General features: G+C 48.8%; 1 protein-coding gene across 3 annotated transcripts in view; it reads right to left on the reverse strand.

Moving 5' to 3' along the window:
- Nucleotides 1–2,485: 2,485 nt before the first annotated feature.
- TRPC3 (transient receptor potential cation channel subfamily C member 3) overlaps nucleotides 2,486–22,152 on the reverse strand; it is a 54,001-nt gene continuing 34,334 nt past the window's right edge. The window contains exons 8-13 of one of the 3 annotated variants that reach the window (XM_036031778.1): nucleotides 20,253–20,448; nucleotides 18,745–18,954; nucleotides 17,495–17,542; nucleotides 15,729–15,812; nucleotides 5,320–5,395; nucleotides 2,486–4,359 (exon numbers count right to left, since the gene is read on the reverse strand). In XM_036031778.1, the coding sequence (XP_035887671.1) occupies nucleotides 4,217–4,359; nucleotides 5,320–5,395; nucleotides 15,729–15,812; nucleotides 17,495–17,542; nucleotides 18,745–18,954; nucleotides 20,253–20,448 (757 nt within the window). In that variant the 3' untranslated portion in view covers nucleotides 2,486–4,216. The remainder of the gene's footprint in view (nucleotides 4,360–5,319; nucleotides 5,396–15,728; nucleotides 15,813–17,494; nucleotides 17,543–18,744; nucleotides 18,955–20,252; nucleotides 20,449–22,152) is intronic. The other 2 variants (XM_028520394.2, XM_028520395.2) reach the window with 2 other exon arrangements.

The following is a 22,152-nucleotide window of genomic DNA, read 5'->3' on the forward strand; positions in this document are numbered from 1 at the left end:
CAGACATAGCAAAGGGATCCCTCAAGGAATTAAGTCCCACCGTTATAGGCGTCAGCTTATAGCAGCAGTCCTCAAACCTTTGGCCTTAGGATCCTTTGATAACATTCTTAAAAACTTTGGAGGAACCCACAGACCTGTTGTTTATATGAATTATCTATTGATATTTATCATATCAGAAAGTATCGATGAAATTTAAAAACAATAAAAATAAAATCATTGCATGAATATTGTAATGAAAAATCACAATATTCTCCAAAATAAAAAACGTAAAAAGACTAGCGTTGTTTGCAAATATACTTACTGTCCCCTGGGGTAGTAATAGGGGATTCCCGGACTCACTTCTGCATTCAGGCTATTCGCATGTGTGTGGACTTTTTTTAAGTATATGAAGCACATTTGGTCCAAACTCCACAAGTGGTAGTTTTTGAAGGCTGGTTGCAATGTGGAAGGTGGCCTCATCATACAAGATCCAAAAGCCCCTTTTGTTATTGTCACCAATGATTTCATCAGAAAAGATTTTAAGTATTGAAAAAGCTGCCAACCTCAGAGAGTGGATACAAATGTTGCAAAACTCTAATTTGTGAGTCAAGGCTCAAATGTTAAGCTTTGACAACAAATGTCAATTGTTCTCTTTGAAATGATGTTTCCTTCAATTCATAAGAATGTGCATGCCAAATAGCCACAAAGTCTGAATAATCATAATTTGTCAGTTGTGCTTTCGGGGGGAAAAAAGCAATGAGCTCAGCTAGCCACCCAAATAATAATCACACCAGTGCTTTTCTTTGAGACAGCTCATGTACTTTGGTGTTTAGTAGAAATGCTTTATACATACTTCCCATATCATCACCCAGAGTATTTAAAAAGACACTCAAGAGCAAAGACTTAAAATTAACTATTTTTACTGCTTCATAGTGAATGTTTTTCTCTGAAACTTTTGTTTCCTGCCAATGTGGGCAAGAAGAAGAAAGACTAGTACTCCAGTTTGAAAGCTCTGCTTTGATTCATGCTGAAGTACCAGCAGTATTAACCTGCATGGCTTTTGGAGGCAAATAATGTTTTAGTGTTCTGACAATACACAGTTTCAAAACCGCACACCTCCTGAAAAGGCCTCAGGGACCGTCAGACTGCTGTCACGTATGGTGACCCAGGATCTGACCCAGAGCTGACAGTCCTCGACAGGAGTCCATCAGCCCTGCCTTGGTGCACACAGCATGCTCTGCCTGCAGAAACACCGTGGGTGAACAGATACTGTCCCTTTCCTGGTTTATGTGGTCTCCTAAGGACAAGTTAACAGACGATTGTAAATCAAGAATAAAACCCCTGCCCTGGCTGGTGTGGCTCAGTGGATTGAGTGCTGGCCTGCGAACCAAAGGGTTGCTGGTTCGATTCCCAGTCAGGGCACATGCCTGGGTTGCGGGCCAGGTCCCAGGTGGGAGTGTGTCGGAGGCAACCACATTTCGATGTTTATCTCCCTCTCTCTTTCCTTTCCTTCCCCTCTCTCTAAAAATAAATAAATAAAATATTTTTAAAGAAGAATAAAACCCCTGAGAAGAGGTGTTTCTTAGGAAGAGAAATTATTTCCAACAGAAGGTTATGAGGTTTTGCCTAGGTTCCAAGTTGTTCCAGACAATTTCTGAGGCTAAAATAACCATATTAAAATAAATAATGCCCTGAAATGGGTTAGCTGTGTAGCAATTGGGGGAAATATATATTAGACTCAACAAAAACACAGATAAACCTTAGAAGTAAATTGAAAAATAGCCATAGAGGAGATAGGATAACACAGAATTGTACCAGAATGCTGTAGAATTTAGGGGGATTGGAAAGATAGGGCCAGCATACCAAAGCCCCACAAGCTGGGCTGCTTAAACAACAGAAATTCATTTTCTCACAGGGTCTAACTGGTTAGCAGTACAAGATCAAGGTGTCAGGAGGGAACAAACCAACTTCCTGAGGCCATCTCCCCTTGACCGTCTTCAACCTGCACCCTCACCTGGTCTTCCCTCTAGGTCGGGTCCTCGTCTCCTGTTCTGATCAGCACACCTGTCATACTCACACCTGTCATACCAAATTCAGCCCCCTCTAATGGCTTCGTTTTAATCATCTCTGTACAGCCCCATCTCCAGGTACAGTCACATTCCGAGGCTCTGGGGGCTAGGACTTCAACACATGAACTTGGGGAGGGAGCATGATTCAGCCCATAATAGACAGGGGCGTGCCTGCTCTGTGTTGAGGGTCCCACAGTCGTGGGAGGTGTGGACTTGAAAACATGCTGTGAGCTTCATCTTGACTCAAGGCCCCGAGGACCCTAGGCTGAATGTCTCCAGCAGAATCCGACGTTTCCCCAACTCCCAATCGGGAATGTTACTCAATATTCTGTTCAAAAATGCCCACACTTAGAGTCCTAGACAATACTGTAAGGCCCGAGAGTATTGTTCATGATGGACATTCCATATCTTGACTGTTTTCATATACTAGAGTAACATAACAATGAAAAAATTCAACATTTTATTCAGTTCTGAGGCATAACATGAAATACATCAAGTTTGAAAAACGTTTAAGACAAAGTACTATTAGAATAGCACAAAAGTTCATGAAATAGTCTACAGTGGTAGCAAAAGTGTATAAAGTTCTTTTCTTAATTTTAATTGTTTACAATCCCAAGAAGAAATTATGAAATTCTTAAAAGAGCTTTATGTAGTTTCGTTTCATGTTCATTTTTGTCTTCATGTCTAGAAAGCTTGCTGTGTGAGAGTAATGATTTTTTAAGTATTACGTATTTAATCAGTGTTTAGGGCCTATAAAACTATCTTTGAGGTGTGACCACAATTCGTATTCCTCTAAGCCTTGGCAGGAACAGACAAAAGAGAATCAGGATGTTAAGCATAATTCTGCGAGACATTTAAACCTACCTGGACAAAAGAACCCCCCAAAACCTGCTTTGAGTGTCTGTGAAGAGACAGGGAACGCACTGGCCTGTGTCCCCTTTCCCTGTTAAAGTCTCAAGGCAGTGTGGGTGTCACCAGTGTCCAGCTCAGTCACAGAACATCTGTAGGAACTCACATACAGACACAGCACAACCTGTTTTGCATAGAAAGTGTAACTGAAATGCTTTCATCAGAGAAAGGATGTCAATCATTGGACGCAAGGGCAAAGACAGGTGTCAAAGGGAAATGAAACCCACCTGCTGATGCTAGGACCGTGCCCCCCCCTTCCCCCGCCAGGTGCACCACCACTGCTCTGCCCCGTTTCTGCGCATGAGCACGCCCTCCAAAACTCAGAAAGGAGCAAGTGGGCAAGGCAGGAAGTCAGCTGTCGATGCCTTATTTAGCATTAAAGCATCAGAGGCAGAAATCAGGAGCTTCTAACAAAATAACAACCCTGCAGAGCCCCCTTATAAACATCCACCGTCCCAATGACTGAAACACAACGAATGAAAAATCTAAGACAGAAAACAAACACTATATACTTTAGAAAAATCTTTAATGTGTCGCTTTGAACAATACTACGAAACTTAAATATGTAACATAACTATATTCTCTATGAACCCATATCATTGTTAAATTCTTCCTTTGGAACTCAAAGGTTCTAGGATTACCAGTGAGGCCAAAAATTCTAAGAAAATCTGACCAAGTCACAGCTGCTTGTAAAATGTCTTCAGTGTCTATTTTTTAAAAAATCCCTTCAGCGCTTGGACAAAGGAGAAGGTGTGCTACATAGTGATGGCCTTTGTATTTGTATTTGTACCTGTATTCGTATTCATATTCGTATCTAGTTGGCAGTTCAGTTCAGTTGGTTTTAACAACGTTTACCGAGCACCTACTTTGTACCAGGCACTGTTCTAGATGCTGGAGACACAAAGATGAATGAGACGCGGTCCCTGTCCCCAAGGAGCTTCCTCACAGTCTCTTGGAGGCAAACAGATAGTGCAAAGACATAGTACAGTTCATTCGCAAATGGACAACAATGGCAGTAATTGGGCCTTTCAATGCAGTGGCTTGTCACTGTGCACGATGTCAATGCAGACAATTAAAACGAAGACCATCTGCATGTGATAAAACAGTAAAATCATTAAGACCTAATTTTTAAAGAGTCACATGATAAAGGTAGTTAGTACTAAAAATTTACACCATGGTTTTTCAAGTACTTCATACTTAGAAATATTATTGCCCACGTTTGTGCTATAGTCAGAGCCACACTCCAGGTCACACGTCAGTCATTCACATCTCTGCGTGCTGGGGGCCAGCTTCTCACTGAGCTTGTGGATTAGAATGGCGAGCTCCTCGGTCGCCTGGCTCTTGTCCTCCAAAAGTTCATAGCGAAGGCTGGAGATATCTTGCTTGATTTCTTTTAATTCACCTAAAGTATTTGCATAAACAAAAACAACAACCACAATTAGTAATTTGCTCTTTGGATTTAGGAAAGAACAAAGAGTGAAAAATCATACGACATAGACACATTTGCCTCGTAAGGTCACCAAGGTAGATTTTTTCTAGGTCAGCATGATTGGATTTTTTGGTTGGCCCTCATTTGCATATTTGCAGATTTCTTTTCTACAAACACACACCAGCAGATTGGCTCAGATTTGCAAGGGCCTCCTGGCATTCATGGAGCACTGGCTTCGCAGCCCAGCAACAGTGCTGATGCCTGGCACTCTTCCTTCTCTTCTCAGTGCAGACAGGTGCGGGCACCTCGCTGGTGTGATAAGCTACAGTTCCGACTTATTTCTCCAGGCTGATTTCTTTTCAACTCGGGCCAGTGCTTCGGCCTACACCCCAGCCTTTCACGGTGAACTTTTATAGCTCACACGGGTGCCCTGCCTAGGATTTACCGGGAAAATAGGCACATTTAAATAAGGAGCTGAGGAGAAATATAACAGGCAAAAGAGAAAAATGGATGGGAAAAGGGGGTTAGAGATTTTTTGGGGGGGGGCAACAAAAAAAAGATTTTTCTGAAGTGGGGATTCTGTCTGAGCCAACCATTACTTTACCTGCATCACTGGAAAGGTGTTAACACTCCTGTGAACTCATAGAAAGTACCAACCGGCTTACGTAACCGGGAAGTAAAAGAAAGACAACAGTGTTTACATCCTAAGAATCAGGGCACTCTGAGGGGGGGTAAGTGGTCGCTGACCGACTTGGTCAAACTGTTTCTTTAAAAAGACAGAGTTTTGGAAATGTAACCTAAGATTCTCCTGTCAGTCTTGGAGGGACCCAAACTGTTGCCAAGACTGGATTTTTAAAGTCTGCTTCCCCAGGAAGTGCCCCGAGTTCACGACGTTGGTTGGAAGGGGATGTTTCCCGACGTGGAGATGCTCACCTTCATTGACTTCGTCGTTCTCTTTGTCTACTTGTGCTTTCAGGACGTACCGCTTTATGAGCCTTTTCATTATCTGCTGTCGGAGGAGAGGAGGGGAGCGCATCAGCAGTGAGGCACGGAGTGGCCTGGGTGCTGTTCTCCAAAGAGCCTCACATGCCTGCCGAGCAAGCAGCTCGGGGAGAGAAAGTCTGTATGACTCTCCACAGAGGAATCACGCAGGTTTCAGGATTCAACTCTTTTTTACCTCCTACTGAGACTAACGGCATAATTCACAAGCGCCTTCCCACCCCAAGAACAGAAGAAGCTTTGTAAAAAGGTTAAGCTGGAAGATTTGAATTCATGATTTCTTTTTCCAGTATGGATTCTCTTTAAGGTGTGTTGGCACTGCATTGTCATTACAGATATTACCGTTTTTCTCTCCATTTAAAAACAAGAACAACCCTGAATCTATGCGTAATAGAGAGAATTTGGAAAATACAGAGAAGAACAAAAGAAATAAAGTCATCAATTATCCCACCACCCAAGAGAATCTCCGTTGTTACTTTGATGTATTTCCTGCCAGTCCCTTTTCTTTTATTCTGTTATGTTGTATGCTGTCCTCTCGTAGCAAGATGTAGGGTGAACATATTCATTCTAAATGAACGCTCTCACGGGATAATTGTTTATCCCTACGGGAAAATTCACGCTGGAACTCTACCGCCTACCAGGCACAGAAATGAACTCCACGTGCATCATAATATGAAAGACAAAGCCTTTAAATTCTTCAAAAGACAGTACAGAAGAGAATAAACTCAGAGCTGCATGTTTTCTAACAAGATAAAAGATTCCAATTACAATAGAAAGGTTGACAAATTCAACTTTGCTACAGTTAAAATTTTATGAAAACTTCTGTTTATAAAGAGACCATAAAGACAGTGGACAGGCAAGCCCCCAACGGGGAGAAAATATCGGCAATACTCGTAACCGATAGTGAATCTGGATCCAAAATATGTGAAGAACTTTAACTCCATATGACAAACTCAGTGAACCCGTAGCAAAAGGGGCAAAAGCCAGAGATTTCACAGAAAAGGAACCATGAACGTTCAGTGAACATGTGAAACAATCCTCCACTCTTTTCTCAGGAAAATGCAAATTACAAGGAAAACGGAATTTTACACCTAAAAAGGGAAGAAATAATAAGTTGTATAATGCCAAGAGTGGAAAGGGTGTGGATCAACAGGATTGTTACACTCTCACGCAGAGATTTTCAGCCTTTTCCATGTTAGTGGCACACACAAACTAGTTACTAAAATTCTTCAGCACAGCAAAAAAATTCCTTTTTTGCCGATCTAACCAAAACGTAAATATAATTTGGATTCATTCACACTGGACAGCTACTGTTGTGTTGGCTGTTGCCATTTCTTGTTTGACACTCTACGGGAAACGAGGCCAGTGCCCCGGACTAGATAGTCAGGTGTCGCAGGCTTTAGACGTCCTTGGGGCAGCTGAAAATCGCCGCTGTGGCGGCGGAGTATAAGCGGACCCCTGTGAAAAGCAGTCTGGCGCTCCCTGTCAGAGCTGGGCATTTGCGGACGCTTTCGCCCAGCAAGTCCGCCCCTTGCTGCAGCGCCTGGGGAAACTTCACCCACGTATGTAGACCAAGAGGCGTAAACAACGTTTATAGCAATCTTGTCCAAAATAGCAAAAACTACCCCGCAAAACAAAAACGGAAAGCAATCTAAACAAGTATCGACAAGGGACTAGACACGTCCCGGTAGGTTGCACAATATGATGTTACCGCGTTCACTAAAGAAATCAATGAACCGGAGCCACATACGACAGCATGGGTAGGATCTTGGAAGCATAAATGTCAAACAGGAAATTCAAACTGAATTCCTGAAGTATGAAATCATTCTTACAAAGCTCAATAAGAAGTCGGTCTGCCTAATGCACTTTTAGGATGATCTACAAATGACGTAAGCCTGTTATTTGGAAAGAAAAGCAGAGAGACAGGGGGAGAGACCCAAACCTCAGGCTCCAATGACCCGGCGGCAAGGGCGTGGGCTGGGGGGCGGCGCCTGTGGTAGAGGTGAGGGCCGGTGATGCTCTTCTGTGGCAGGAGGTGGCGTCATAGGTGTGCCCATAGTTATGCTCCATGGCTTACTATGGTGCACACATTCGTGGGCGCATGGCAATGCCACATTAAAAAGATAAGAAAGAGCACAAGGTCTGAGCTCAAATGCAGATGCAGTGGTCCCCCCTTGCCCATGGGGGTGGCTTCCGAGACCGCCCAGGGGATGCCTGGAACCACGGACAGTACTAAACTGCATAAATACTGCTCTTTCCTGTACACAGAAACCTATAATAACGCTTAATTTCTAAATCAGGCAGTTTCCTGGAGAGAAGGCTCGTTCTTCCTGTGGACCTTAGCAACCTCAGGGTGTGGTCTTCTTTCTCTCCTTGTTCAATGGAGACCCTCCACCTTTTCCCTTAAAGGAAGCGCTTTGTGGCTTCTCTCTGTCACATCCAAATTGCCTGCATCACTGTCCTTGTTACTAAGTCAAATCGGAGCGACTCAAACATAAGCACTGTGATACCCTGACAGTCCCCGTGATAACCGAGGCGGCTGCCGAGTGACCAGCGGGCAGGACTCCTATGCCGGACAAAGAAAGGGCTGATCTACATCCCGTGTGGGACGGAGCACAACGGCGGGAGAGTTCACCATGCCACTCAGAACGCACCCCATTCAACTGATGGATCGTTTATTCCTCGAGTTTTCCATATAACGTTTTTGGATTGCAGTTGGTGGCAGGTGACTGGAACCTCGGAAGGTGGAGCCGCAGGTGAGCAAGGACCACTGTAGAGTGAGAATGAGACACAGATCCCAGTTTTAAGGCTATAGAAATCACAGACCTGCGTGACCCGAGAGGAGCCAAGGTCAAGTAAAAGGACCTGGGAAGATCCAACACATCTGTCTCAGAAAATAATGACCGACTGATCTGGAGGTGGCTTACAGGAAAAGCTCACCGTACCTGCCACGGCACCACAGAAAACCATGGAGTTCCGTGGCACCCAGACCATGGGACAGACTCACAGCTGGGTGGATATGATTAGCCTGAACTCGCTCCGTCACGCACCAATATTTACGGAAGGCCCACCCCTCCGTGCCGGCAGGGGCACGGGGTACTCAGGAGGCAACAACAAACAAAACGTCCCTGGAACAATTCACGAGGATGGGGGACACACCCAGGGTGTGATCCAGTTGAGGGGACAGTGAGGGCAGGTTCCTGTACAAACAAACGCATAGCAATGACAGCAGCCGGAAGGGACTATCCGACAAGTCGTGCCGAGACAGTGGACCGCCCCGAGGAAAGGTGAGTCCGGGTCTCTGCCTCATGCCACACGCCACACGCCACACGCCACACGCCACACGCCAACTGGACAAACGATCTGAATTTGGCGAGCAGCCGCTTCCAAAGGGAAAGGGAAATGCTTCTCGAAAAGGCTGACATAAAGGAAAAACCGTAAGGAGAAGATCGATACATCTGACCCTATTAAGACAATAGAACACTTGTATACAAGAAAGGGTGCCAATAAAACACTACCTTATGTCTAAGGGGACTTCTTCTGTTGTCCTGGAATTGTTCGTCACCCCCAAACCGGGGATGACCGAGGACGCTATGGCCCCCGAGATCTGAGTCCAGGCTGCCACCAGCAGGAGGGGCCGGCCACCTCCCCTCAGGCTTAGTCCATCACCAGGCCAGCCCTGAACCCACCACCCACTTCCTCCTTCCCCCGCAAGGAAAAGACTGAGACACGGACAGAAATCATGAGCTTCTTCCCGGCATGGAAAGGAGGGGGTGCCCCCCCCTCGACAAGCCAAGGGAAACGGGACACCCAAGGCCACCACTCCTGAAGATGAGGGTTGCCTGAACAAAAGGGGGCCTGGCGTCCTGCCCCCCATCACCCGCCACTGCCAGCAGACCTGCCCGCACGCTCGCCGAGCTGCCCCTGGCAACTGTCAGGGAGCACAGAGAACCGGGACGAGAGAGAAACCGCCCTCGGGCCCCTCTGTGCTTTCTGCCCCTGACAAACCTAAATTTCCACTTTGCTGCAGGGAAGGCGGGCAGCGCCGTCAGCGGGAGAGGACCGTCTTTTCAACAAACCAACGGGCCTGGGACAGTGGCTCTCCGTAGGGAAAGGGGGACAACAAGGTCCACCCCAAGTCAGAGCCCGGTTTCCGGGTGAGGGAGCTGTGCAGAGGGGACGCAGCCCGCAGGGCCTGGCCAAGCGCGGAACCCCGCCCCGCCCGGTCAGAGGGGCGGCCCTTCAGGCCTGCCACACAGAGGGCAGGGGACACTGAGAACCGTGGGCACTGTCGGGGCGGCGGTGACCGACACCAGGGAGCAGCCTCAGCCCGCAGGTGGCTCAGCGGGGAGCATGTCTGCCCGTTGGCTTCCTCCCGAACGCGGGCCTTCTCTTCCAGCCGGGGGAACGAACGAATGTGGGCTGCAATGCTGAAGGCGTCCCTGTCCTCACCTACGTCCTGGGGGCCGCAAGACTCAACTCCCGCCTTGCTCGGGTTAAACAGTCAGATGCACTAACAGCACACTTCCTGTGTAGGAGAGGTCAGCTCTTGTTGGCGTCATTTGCAGAGATCAAGTTTGAAGTCTAAGATCGCTACACTCCCTAGTACAATCTCTCTAAACTATTTATGCAACCTTATCGGAAACCATGCTAGAAGGAGGCTGTGGAAACTAACATTTGGGCCCAGAGGGATGATAACGGGGAAAGAAAATACTCTGGAAGCTCGCCCAGTGCTCGGGCTCCCTGGAAACGTCCCGAGCCAGGCCCCCCGGGTCACAGCCCCCACCAGGAGCGGGCAGCAGGCAGGCACACCTCTCTCCATCTCCCCTTCCAGCTGCGGGGGAAACTGTGGTCACCCGCTCAGAGTTCTCCCCCTTCAAGACCAGGTGTGTCTTCGGCCTTCCGTGCAGCCCGCAAAGAGTTTCACCTGCACGTTCGTGGCTTACACACACTTAGGCACCCCTGCCCCAAGTGTGAGCCTCGCCGCAGGGCGCGCAGACGCCTCACGCTGAACCGACGTCCGGTTCGCCCCGCACGTGACACTACACGGAAACCGCCTGTCCCTCGGTTCACGGGGGAAAGACAGCTCGTGGGAATGCCAAGATGACGTGCCGCTCCAACCGGGGGCAAACACAGGTCAGCCCTTTCCATGATGTTGGGTGATTCTTCGGAGATATTCCAAAAGTGCCCTGAATCCTGGTAGCGGCATTAGAATTACTGTGTCCCACAGGGACCGCTTCCGAGGAGAACCCCCATCTAGCAGAGTGAGACCTGGAGTCTCTGTGAGGCAGGTTGCATATTAAAGTCACACGGCAGAGAACAAAGATGCACAACAACTAAGCCAACGGTGGTTGTCACTCACAGAGTCCGTAATCGAGAGGGTTTTTTTTTTTTTTTTTAAATCATGTGTATTCCATCTAGGACTCAATACTGTACTATTTCTTTTTTTTTTTAACTTTTATTTATTATTTATTATTTTTTTTTTTAGGGAGAGAAGGGAGAGAGAGAGAGAAACATCAATGTGTGGTTGCTGGGGGTCATGGCCTGCAACCCAGGCATGTGCCCTGGCTGGGAATCAAACCTGTGACACTTTGGTTCGCAGCCCGCGCTCCATCCACTGAGCTACGCCAGCCAGGGCTTGAGAGGTTTTATCTAAGGATAACCAAGACATTTGGGCCAAGTTCAACTGGTGTGCGCACAGCTGATGGAGACTTTTTCCCTCCGAGTTCCTCTTTTCCCTGCCATCGCTTTCCGGGAGGCATGGAGGATGGCACCACGGGCACAGAGAACCGCTCTCCTTAGAGAACACGAACACGCAGGCTTCCAGGGCCCCTGGGCATTCAGCAAGAATCGTCTCCTTTAGAAGCAACACAGTTTTCAGCCACGAGAAGTTTGGATTTGCCAGGGAGTTTAGGAATTTCTTCTAAATTACTCAAAAGCAACAAGGAGAATCATAAACAGAAAAACAAACTCTTTCTTTCTTGACCTTTTGATATAAAGTCTACAGAAGCTTAGAAGTCAGGGTTGAAGGAGGAATGATGAAGAAAAGTCACATTTTCCAGAAGTCCTCAGGGAGACAGCGATGATATACAAGCCGACAACTTTCAAGAAGGGAAAACCCAAATCATCACCGAAATGAAAGGTAGATCCGAGGTCGCACACATGCAGAGGGACAAGACAAAATACAGTTTAGAAAGAAGAGGCAAAAGGGGAAATGGCTGAAACGTGAAAGGGAATAGAGAAAAAAAAAGGTAGCCGTGGAAGACGGGCGGAGGAGGCTCAGCAGGCACCTAGCTGGAGTCTTGGAAGACGAAACCCCAGAGGATGGAGCAAAAACAATGTTTCAAGATGTAACTCAAGAAAATCATTCAGAGATAGGAGAAGATTTGAATTTGCAGATGGAACAGCCGTACTGTGTGTCGGGAAAATTCACACAGAGCCATCTATGGAACACTCAAGAGCCAGTTATTGGATTTAAAAGATTTTAAATAAAATCTGGGTTCTTCAAACTGCAACCTCAGCCAGAGAGCACTCAGCCTGGCCTCAAACGCCCCCCATGAGCACGCCACTGCAGGAGCGGGGGCAAGGTGCACAAATGCGTTAAGAAATAAAGTCATAAGCCCTGGCTGGCGTAGCTCAGTGGGTTGAGCGCGGGCTGCGAACCAAAGGGTCGCAGGTTCGATTCCCAGCCAGGGCACATGCCTGGGTTGCAGGCCATGGCCCCCAGCAACCGCACATTGATGTTTCTCTCTCTCTCTATCTCCTCCCTTCCCTCTCTAAAAGTAAATAAATAAAATCTTAAAAAAAAAGAAGGAAAGAAATAAAGTCATGTCCAAAAATTTTACAGCCGGTCAGTATAAACATACAGAAAATAGGAAATACTTGAGAACATGAAGTAACTCAGAAAACATAGTTTCCACCATCTCTTCCTGAAGACTCTACGAGAACACTAATAGGCAACAAAGAGATGAATTGAAAACGGTGGCAAAGACTGGCAAACTGACCGGCTGCGGGGCTCTAACTGACACAAAGGTGGGCTGCACCCCTGGCAGGGGGGGAAGGGGACCAGAAGAGGCCACCCCAAAACATGCCACAGGGGCACAAGGCTTGTTTCGAGCTGAAGGCCACTGAGAAGCAGAACGTGACGTGACGAGAGCAACCTCGGCCCCCTCCCACCCCCCAAAAGCAGGACAGCAGCTTCCCCCGGGGGAAGGGCTCGCCCTCCGCCCTCGGGCACTGTCACCGGGGCGAAGGCTGGCACGGAGACGGGTCTGCACAAGCAACCCTTCCCAGAGCCGCCGACCTGTCTCTCCCAGCACTGTCCTTCCTGCAAACGGACTTGTTTACCCCCCAGGACTCCCCCCCCAGGAGCCCAAACCTCAGCTCCTGTGTCTTGTCGCTTCTCCCAGAGGGTATCTGAACCCCACGTTCTCGCTGCCCCTCCCAGTTACTGCTCTTCTCCCCTGCCTACAGGCTCAGCGTGTGTGAATAAGCTGTTTCCCCTCCCATTAATCTGTCTTCTGCCAGTTTAATTCACAGGCCTTAGGGGCCAGACCTGATGGGTAGAGGAAGGTTTTTTTCCTCCCTCTCCTACAGTTCTAACGGTGTAACCAGCAAGAACTGGGAGGAGACGGGGGAACAGGATACAAGATAAACAAGCACATTGATTTTCTCATCTTTTAGGGCTGGAGGGTCAAAAGATAACACTTGAAACTTGGAAACCAAGTAACAGAGATACCATTATGTGCAAAGACACACAGATAAGCCCAAGACAAACGACGGAATCCACTTCAGCAGGGACTATCAGTTCTCTTCCCTGTGTTATGTTTGTTTTGTTTTTTAGCTTGGCACAAGGCCACTTGGAATTGAAACTTTCTTTCTTAGTTTCCATTGCAGATAAGCTATCTGTGCTACTTTATAGGAGCTCCTTCTAGGGAGGAGGGCTCTTTTCCTTGTTGCCTTCCAATTGTATCTTGGAATCCAGAAACAACAGCCAGGGCTCCGATAGCTGTCCTGGGCCCTGAGAACCTGTCAGACGGAGAGAGAGGTTGACACAGTAGAGAAAGCATGAGTCCCAGACATCCTTAGGGACCCTACCAGGCCTGGGATGGCCACCTCCTGACTTCTTGAACGTGAGAAAGACATTTCTGTCTTCTTTGAACCACTCAGTGGCTGGTACATTTGGTGGTTCTGTGTCCTTTGCACCAAACTGAACCCTAATTAATACGAGCATTATGAGGGTCACTTTGAAGTGACACTAAGCACACTGGAGAAGACCTGAACGCAGGGAAAGGTATACATCATGTTCTCGACAACAAAGGCAGAACATGATAAGGGTGTCCACTCTTGGATTAACACAATCACAGTGAAAACACCAACAAGGTCTTTGGCAAACTGGCCAAGCAGACTCTAAAGTTCAAACAAATAAACAAGACAGAAGAGCCTAAAAAAACACGTAAAATAAGAGTCCTGAAGTAAGGACGTGGGAGTGTGTGTACGTATTTTATTTGTGTGGTGTGATTTTTCCTTTAAATTATAATAATTAAAATGATGTGGTTCTACAGCACAGACAGCCCAGAACTGTTATTAAACACACACAGGAACTTAGTCGATGATAAAGGTGGTATTTTAAATCGATAGAAAAGGTTGATGACTCAGCATGGCCGCTGTGCCATCGTCCGGAAAATAAATCGGAATCCTCATCTCACATGTCGCATCGAAATATCTTCTATGCGGATCAAATACCTTCCAGTAAAAAGTTAGACCATGAAAGTACTAAAGAAAATACATAATTTTTTTCTCATATGGTGGAAGATCTTTCTAAACAGGACACAAAAATCTGACATCATAAAAACATTTGTAAAATTGACTACACAAAAATCAGAAAGTTGGGAAAAACACTCGTAACCATTAAAAAGACACAGCACACTGGGGGGTGGGAAGTGGGGAATTCAATTCATGGCACAAAGGACTGATTTCTTAAAATAATCCTTGAGAGAATTCCTCTTAATTCATAGCAAAAAGCCCACCAAAAGAGACATACTGGATCTTAAGTACGGAGAACACTAACAGTAAAAAGAGGGTCAAGTTCATTCATGATAAAGAATGCAAAGTGAAACTACACTGCGACACCATCTTCACCATCTGGGCAAGAGAAAAATCTTTGGTAACGTGCTGTTGGAAAATTAAGGAGGATACGGGCACTCTCACAGATTTAGTTTAAGGATTTAAATTGGTACACATCCCACCAACATCAGTTTGATAACACTTAGAAACTCAGATGCACTTACACTGGAACCAGACAGTGCTACGGACCGCCCCACTGCAAATGTCACGTGTGCAAGGTCGCTGCCTGCAGTGTGCCTCGCAGTAGCTAAGATGGGCAATGGCATCCATCTCCAACAACAGAAGACTGACAAATTAAGAACTCCACATAATGGAATATATATAACCATTAAAAAGCCAGACTTTGGCAGTGTGCCAAGCAACTTTGCGGAATTTGCTGCTATAGAAAAACTGTATAAACAGAATTATAATCATTCATTATCATCACCACACATTAGAACTCCTTTGTTCCTCATTCTTGAGCTCTTGCACACATCATATATCTAAAGACTGGATAATCGAAAGTGATCAACCAGATGGAAAATAAAGGACTAGAACCTCTTCTGAGTTGGAAAATAGTGTTCAAATGGCACATCCAACATCAAAATGCAAACAGTGTTTTAAAGTAGCACTGATGAAACAGGGCGGCCTAAGAATCCATTTGAAAAAGTGAATTTGAAGAAGTGAATCAGGGCCTGGCTGGCATAGCTCAGTGGATTGAGCTCGGGCTGCGAACCGAAGTGTCGCAGGTTTGATTCCCAGTCAGGGTACATGCCTGGGTTGCAGGCCATGACCCCCAGCAACCGCACATTGATGTTTCTCTCTCTCTCTTTCTCCCTCCCTTCCCTCTCTAAAAAATAAATAAATAAAATCTTAAAAAAAAAAAAAGAAGTAAATCAGAACATTACTTTCCAAATATACCGTATCTCACCCCACTTCCTCCCGCTCAGAGGGTAAGCGTCCTTCGGAAATTGTGGCAACATTTTGTTCTCAATAGAGCAAAACAACTTCCTCCTCAACCAAAAAAAAAAAAAAAAAAAAACAACTTGGGCTCTGATTTACAAAATTTCCTCCATAGTTGAACATGCTCTATTCTGCCCTCAAAGTATATCTGAAAAATCTAATTGCACACACCACATGCACACTCACACACACACACACACACACACACAGACACGGAACTACAAACAGACACGGAACTACAGACAGACACAGGGAGATGTCTAGTGAACACTTACCTGATAGCGTGTTGGCTGATTGAGAATGCTGTTAAAACTGTGTGATTCAAAAACTCTCGAGTTAGACTGAGTGAAGAGGTTTAACTAGGAAAAAATACAATTAACCTAGTAAATTAGAATACATTCATTTGGAAAACCAAAAATATAAATCTACTTCATTCTCCTGGATAACACTCCTGCAGTCCCCCCTTTGGAGGAACCTTTTGTGGAAGTCGAGCTCTGGAAGGGACCTGATCTATTTCCAAAGGTAAAGGTCAGTGGGAGCCACACGCTCAGGTTCATCGGCAGGTCAGTAGCAGGTGCCGCAGCCGAGCTGCTCAGCCGGAAAGATTCTCTGAGAAGTCGGCTCGTGCTGAGCAAGCACCACGGCCCCCGGCACCTTGGACGCTTCGTCCCAGTGAACCTGGGGCACCCAGAAGGCGAGGCTGCATGGGAGTGAGGGCCGGCCCCTGCTCCCAGCCCAGCGGGTCTCCCACACCCGAACAGGAACCTGCACGTGCGGGCGGCACCCTTCAGCATCTGGTGACCCGCACATCTGTCTGCCCAAGGCACACATCTTCCCCAGGATCTCGGCCTTGGACTGAGCCAGGCTCACAACTTTGGAGAGAGCTGGGCTGGAGAAGTTTGGTTTTCTTTCCTTTTCCCTTTCTCTCTCCGTGTTGGTTTGAGTGGGTAGGACCCCCAGGCAGGAGGCGCATGTGGTCACCACCATTCTGCACGGGGTGGGGCGGGGCAGCGAGGGGCCCACTCTCCCCACACAAGGTGTGCTTGGAGGTCAGCGCCCCGCCCCCACCAGCCTACCCGTCTCCCATGGGCATGAGGACCCTCCCTGCTCTGTCCTGCCACAGTGGAGCCAGGAGGAAACCTCCACTGGCGAAGGGAATTCTCCTAGGAGCCACCAGGGGTCAGTCTCTGACCACCCACCAAGGCTGGCTGGATTGCAAAAGAGTTCTGGGGGCTCCTTCCTTTCTTCTAAAAAAGAAAAACGGGAACATGGTTTATCCAACTCTGTGCTCAGCTCAGTACACAGAGAGTGTCTACGTCTATGAGATTTTAAAGCGCAGCTCCATGTACAGTTTAAAACGTAAAATCAAAAGGGCAGTTTTCAACCAGATACTGGAGCCGGGCGTCCAGGGGTGTGGCCCCAGCCCTCGCTGCATTTCCAGCAGCCTGTTGGAGGAGAACAGCTGTCCTTCCCGCTGACCCCCGAGTGGAGCAGGCCACCTTTCCTTCAGGGGGCCCAGGAAGCCCCCTGGCCTCTATCTACATGCCTCTCTCTGTTAGTGCTTGTGCTACATCACCACAACACCGGGCACAGAGTCAGCGAAACCAGCTGCCTACAGGAAGATGGCTCTAAGGTGTGAAGTGTAAGAGCTGTGTCTTCCCATCCTTGAGAGGTTTCCTTTGAAAATGATAAAGCCTGGGTGACTAAACACCCAGAGAAACAAAGTCCATTTGGGCAGGAGCAGGATTTGCCCAAGGCAGCATTCAGAGCCTGGCCCCTTTAAGAGACCAGCTCCCCTGCAGTGGAAGGTGCAGCTGGTGGGGAGGGGGTGGGGTGGGGCAGGAGCCGAGCCAGAGCACAGCTGTGAGCAGGAGGCAGCCAGGTGCAGCGGAGCAGGTGGAGCAGGAAGAGCTAGGCACCCAACACGAACTTGAACCCCACGCCCACCCCGAGCTGGCTAGCACCGTGACCTTGCGTGAGTGAATCGCTGTAACGGCTTCGGTTGTCTCACCTATACAACGGGGGGAACGGTCACACCTACCTCACAGCGTTGCCTGAGGTTCAAACGCACAGCACAGCACTCTGTACACTGTGAACGAGGAAGGGCACTGGCGTTTGTTGAGGCTGGAACTTTGTGCATCTGTCACCCCCACAAGGGCCCTGGAGAGGAACCTCTCTCTCGGCTGGGACGAGTGAGGCTCAGCGTGATGAAGGGCCTTCTCCACCGGGCGTGCCAACGGGCCACGGGCACCAGAAGTCAAACCCGGACACCTCTCCCTCACACTACACCGTCGCTCTCGGGGCCCACACGGGGCCTCGTTGGAAACCACAGGACGTCCCAGCCAGTCACTGCTGTGTTAAGGGCCTACCTCGAGGTGCAAAGGTTCCAAAAGCCACCTTCTTAAAAAAATGAGAGGCCAGGGTTTTGCAAACCTTGGAAAGGCACATCTGTCTTAAGACGTGCAAAATCAAATGGCACCCATCCAGCCTCTCCCCAGCTGCCGCTGAGCACACACATCTCCTGCTGCTCGGGAAGGCCCGCCTTCCACGAGGATGGTGCTGCTGTCTCAGGGCTCCCGGCTGCCAGCCGTGTTCACGGCCCCGTGTGTTCACTGCTGTCTGCCTCGCTCACTGTCATCTGGGGCTCGGCCCGTGTCCTTCTGTCTCCTGCGCCCAGACTGTCTCTGGAAACGGAAGTCACGACAGTGAACCGCTACCGTGAAACTCACCCCCGTGGATGAGTTTGACTCTACCGAGACCACTCAAGGACAGACCAGCCTTGACTATTTATAAAAGGGGTATTTGCGGTGAATATCTGAGGGTGCTCATAGGCTGGCTGCGACCTTACAATGAAGGAAAACAATTTTTAGCCCCGTAAAGGGTCTGTTCCAGTAAGACAGTGGCCGTGGGGACTGCATGTGCAACCACGAGTGGCCGTGGGGATTGCCTGTGCAACCGCGAGGGAAACACGCCGTCCGGACCGTGTCACTTCAGAACAACTGAGACGCACGGACACAAGAAACAGAGAGTTCGTTCACTCTCGACAAGTTAAAGAGGTTTCTTGTTTGCTTGTTTTGAATCTGTAGGTTTACATGCAGTCATGACCAAAGGCGAGGCATAGACCAAGTGACCTCCTGACACGCTGTACAGGTGTTAGCACTAGTCTATGGAGGACCATGGCGTGGACAATACTTTCAGTCTCTTCTAAGCTCACACATAGAAACTACTGAACACACATCGCAGACAAGGAGAAGGAGGACATTTATCCCGAGATCGTGAGCCGATACCTACCCTGGACTTCGAGTTCCCCAGTCCCATTTCTATGTCTTTCTGAAGCCGTCTCCGTCTGCATTTGGAAAAGTTAATGATCCGCAGGATGAAATAAACAAACGACTTCGGACTAGGGACCAGACTGAAGGGTGGAGGTAAGGTTTTTCCGTCGTCAAAATAAGACAGCCACAGCTTCGAACGAGCAAACTTCCATTCCACATCGCTGTCGTCCTGCGTCACGAGACAGAAAAGAGAGAATTCATTTTAAAGACTAAAAATTCTAGTAACTGCTTCCCGTAGGGTCTTACAATGAACCTAAATTGTGCTTTTGAAATAGGTAACTGACTTACTGGTCTCTATTGTCCTGTATAATATTCTATCACTTTCTTAATACCCGTTTCTTAACAATTTTTCTCTCCCATAAGCGTCTGTGTATACCCACGGAAATTCAACCAGAATGTCTGTCCCCCACGCAAAAACAAAGCCGAAGCACAAGAGTCATTCAGGACCGGGGAAGGGTGGAAAGATTCATTCCTGCCCCCCAACCCCGCACCCTCCAACTCTGCAAACCCGACAACAGTGCCCCACTCCCTGGCCACCCTCCCTCCTCCTCCAGCCCCTCCAATAGGCTGTAGATACAGCACCTCGCACCCCAGGAGCAAAGGGGAAAACCTACTCAGAGGAAACTGCACTTTGGGGTTCGTGTGTCTGCCACATGTCCTCAAATGTCCCAAGAGGCCCTCCGTGGCCTCTTCCTGTCCTACATCTCCTTTGGTCCTCCGTGCTGCCCCGGGGCACGGGCATAACACGCTGACTGGGAGAAGGGTGGACAGAAGCAAGGATAAGGAGGAGGCCCCAGGGGGAGGACGTGGGCTCACTCGGTTCGCACGCCCCGGGCTGCCATCGCCACACCCCACCAGCGTGCCAAGCGCCTGTTTCCACGCTGGGGGACCTCACTCCTGCTTTGACAGCACCGCCCCCCCTCCCCGTGTCTGAAGCGCACAGAGACCCAACGGGCTTAACAATCAGCAAAGCACTAAGCAGATGCCCAGCGCTCAACCGGAGGACATAAGAAAACACACATGGAACGGCGAAGGGAGTTCCAAACGAGCCCAATCCAGAACGCGAAGCAAAGGGATCCCTGGGATACCGAGAATTCTGACTGGATGAGAACACCGTCAGTGTTAGCCAGACGTCTGGTGATTCCTCCCCCAGGGTCTTTCAGGGGTTGGCTGGCTAACCTGGGGGAGAGCAACTTCCCAACGGCCAGTGCTTCTGCTAGCACTGATTTCGAAACTTCTGAAACACACCCCAGGAGCGAGGGGAAGGCCACGGGCCCCCACTGAACTCCTGGAGGGGAAGGGGGTGTGTGTGTGGCTATCTAACCAGGAGGAAGACCGGGCTGGCTCTGCCTGGGTCCAGCATCCTGGTTCACGCGAGTGGGGCACCCCCAGGGCTCACAGCACACGGGTGATGATGTGCGTAGGACAGGTGGTGAGGAGAGGCACTGGGGCAGGAATCACGCTCACCTCGATTTCTTGGTACGAGCTGTTAATCATAGCAATTAGCATGTTGAGTAGAACGACCACCATGGTGACATTGTATATCCCATAAAGAACGTATCCAATATTCTCTATGAACTTGTGGTCATACTTGAGCACGACGGAAGTCACCTCAGACAGCCCAAATATGGACCAAAACAGCGTCTTGAAACTCTCTTCCACGCTGTCAGAAGAATAAGGTACACAGTCAACGAATGAGCCGTTTTCAGAGCTAGCAAGTCCAAAGCAAAGCCAGGTCAGGGTCTGGACACCGCTGCAAAGCGCCATCATGAACAGCATCAGCACAAACCCAGGAGCGGAGCTATTTCACTGGGACATTCAACAGAAAGCATTCTGTCGGGTTTTCAGGAACTCGCGACCGAATGGTGCTGAAGCCCAGTTTTTCTGTAAGTTACCGAGAAAGGATTCTCTGAAGTCAGCGGGGGAGAGGTCAAACAATCCCGAGTCCTTTCTCGGGGAAAGACGACTATGGGGGTGTGATTTTGTGGGTGGCTTAGAATCTACATTGAATTTTCCAAAGGTGAGCAAGGTCGGGATTCGGATGATATACCCACTTTCAGAAAAGGATGCACCAGCATCGTCCTTGCCGCCCGGCAGTCGGGAGGAAGGAGAGCACCCCAAATACCCACCCAGGGGCGCGGGGAAATAATGCTGGCAGGTCCGTACGATGCCCCGCTGTGCAGCCGTGGGACAAAGGAGCCAGGTGCAGCCTTATGGGCTTAGATAAAACGGGAGCGGTGACATAGTCTGAGGTGAAACAATACGATGGAGCTAGTAAAAAGTATTGCACCATCGGAATAAAAAAGGGGAGTACACCGACACTTCTGTTCCCTGCAAGTGCCGTGGGGACTAAGGCGTGCGCACTCAGAGCCTGAGGCCCACGGGCGAGCGAGGACAGGCTGTTCCCGCAGACACGGCCCCGAGTGGATGATCTGTCACAAGGACTGATTACCCAGCTGGAAGTTATGCTTGGCTGCGAAAGGAGGCGGCGACAGAATGAAAGATTCCTCTCCTTTCCCCTCAATTCGAATAAGCCGCCCCCACTCTTCCCCCGCCACCGCCAGGAGCACAGAGGCCCTCCCCAGGCTAAGGCCCCGCTCTCCCCCCTCGGTGGGCGGTGGGCATCGCCGGCTGAACTGGCAGGATTGCCACAGGCCCCCGCCGTAACCGCTGGGCTGTGAGCAGCAAGGACACTCCTTAACCTGAACAGCTGTGCACGTGCAATCCCATCGCCAAGGAGGGGACCAAAGGAAGTCCTTTTTCTGAAGGAAAGGTTTATGAAAACTTTTTTTGATTTCTTATAACAGATTCTAAGTAATTCTACAGATTTATGGGCTTCGGTACTAGTCTATGAATTTGTTGGTTCAACAAATCTTTTTTTTTAAAGATTTTATTTATCTATTTTTAGAGAGGGAAGAGAGGGAGAGAGAGAGAGAGAAACATCAATGTGTGGTTGCTGGGGGCCGTGGCCTGCAACCCAGGCATGTATGTGCCCTGGCTGGGAATCGAACCTGCGACGCTTTAGTTCGCAGCCCGAGCTCAATCCACTGAGCTACGCCAGCCAGGGCTGGTTCAACAAGTCTTGATGGAGCTCCCATCATGTTCCAGAAGTGGTGCTAGGCCCTGGGGGCCGAGGGCAGAGTGAAGACCGCTGCTCCTGCAGTTACTGTCTGCCCTAAACCACTCGACCGTGTGATGTCACAGTGCGCGTGCCAGGCGGAGACAGAGGAACGATGGCCTCCTTGTCACCACCACTAACTTAACAGCGTCACAAACTCCCTACCCCGCCTTCCTCTTCTTGCTGCTCTGCACCCCACCCCCACCTTCACTGTCTGTCTCTGACTGTCCGGAGTGACACTCTGGGGTA

This window comes from Phyllostomus discolor, chromosome 8, assembly GCF_004126475.2.
Source record: "Phyllostomus discolor isolate MPI-MPIP mPhyDis1 chromosome 8, mPhyDis1.pri.v3, whole genome shotgun sequence".
Classification (NCBI taxonomy): domain Eukaryota; kingdom Metazoa; phylum Chordata; class Mammalia; order Chiroptera; family Phyllostomidae; genus Phyllostomus; species Phyllostomus discolor.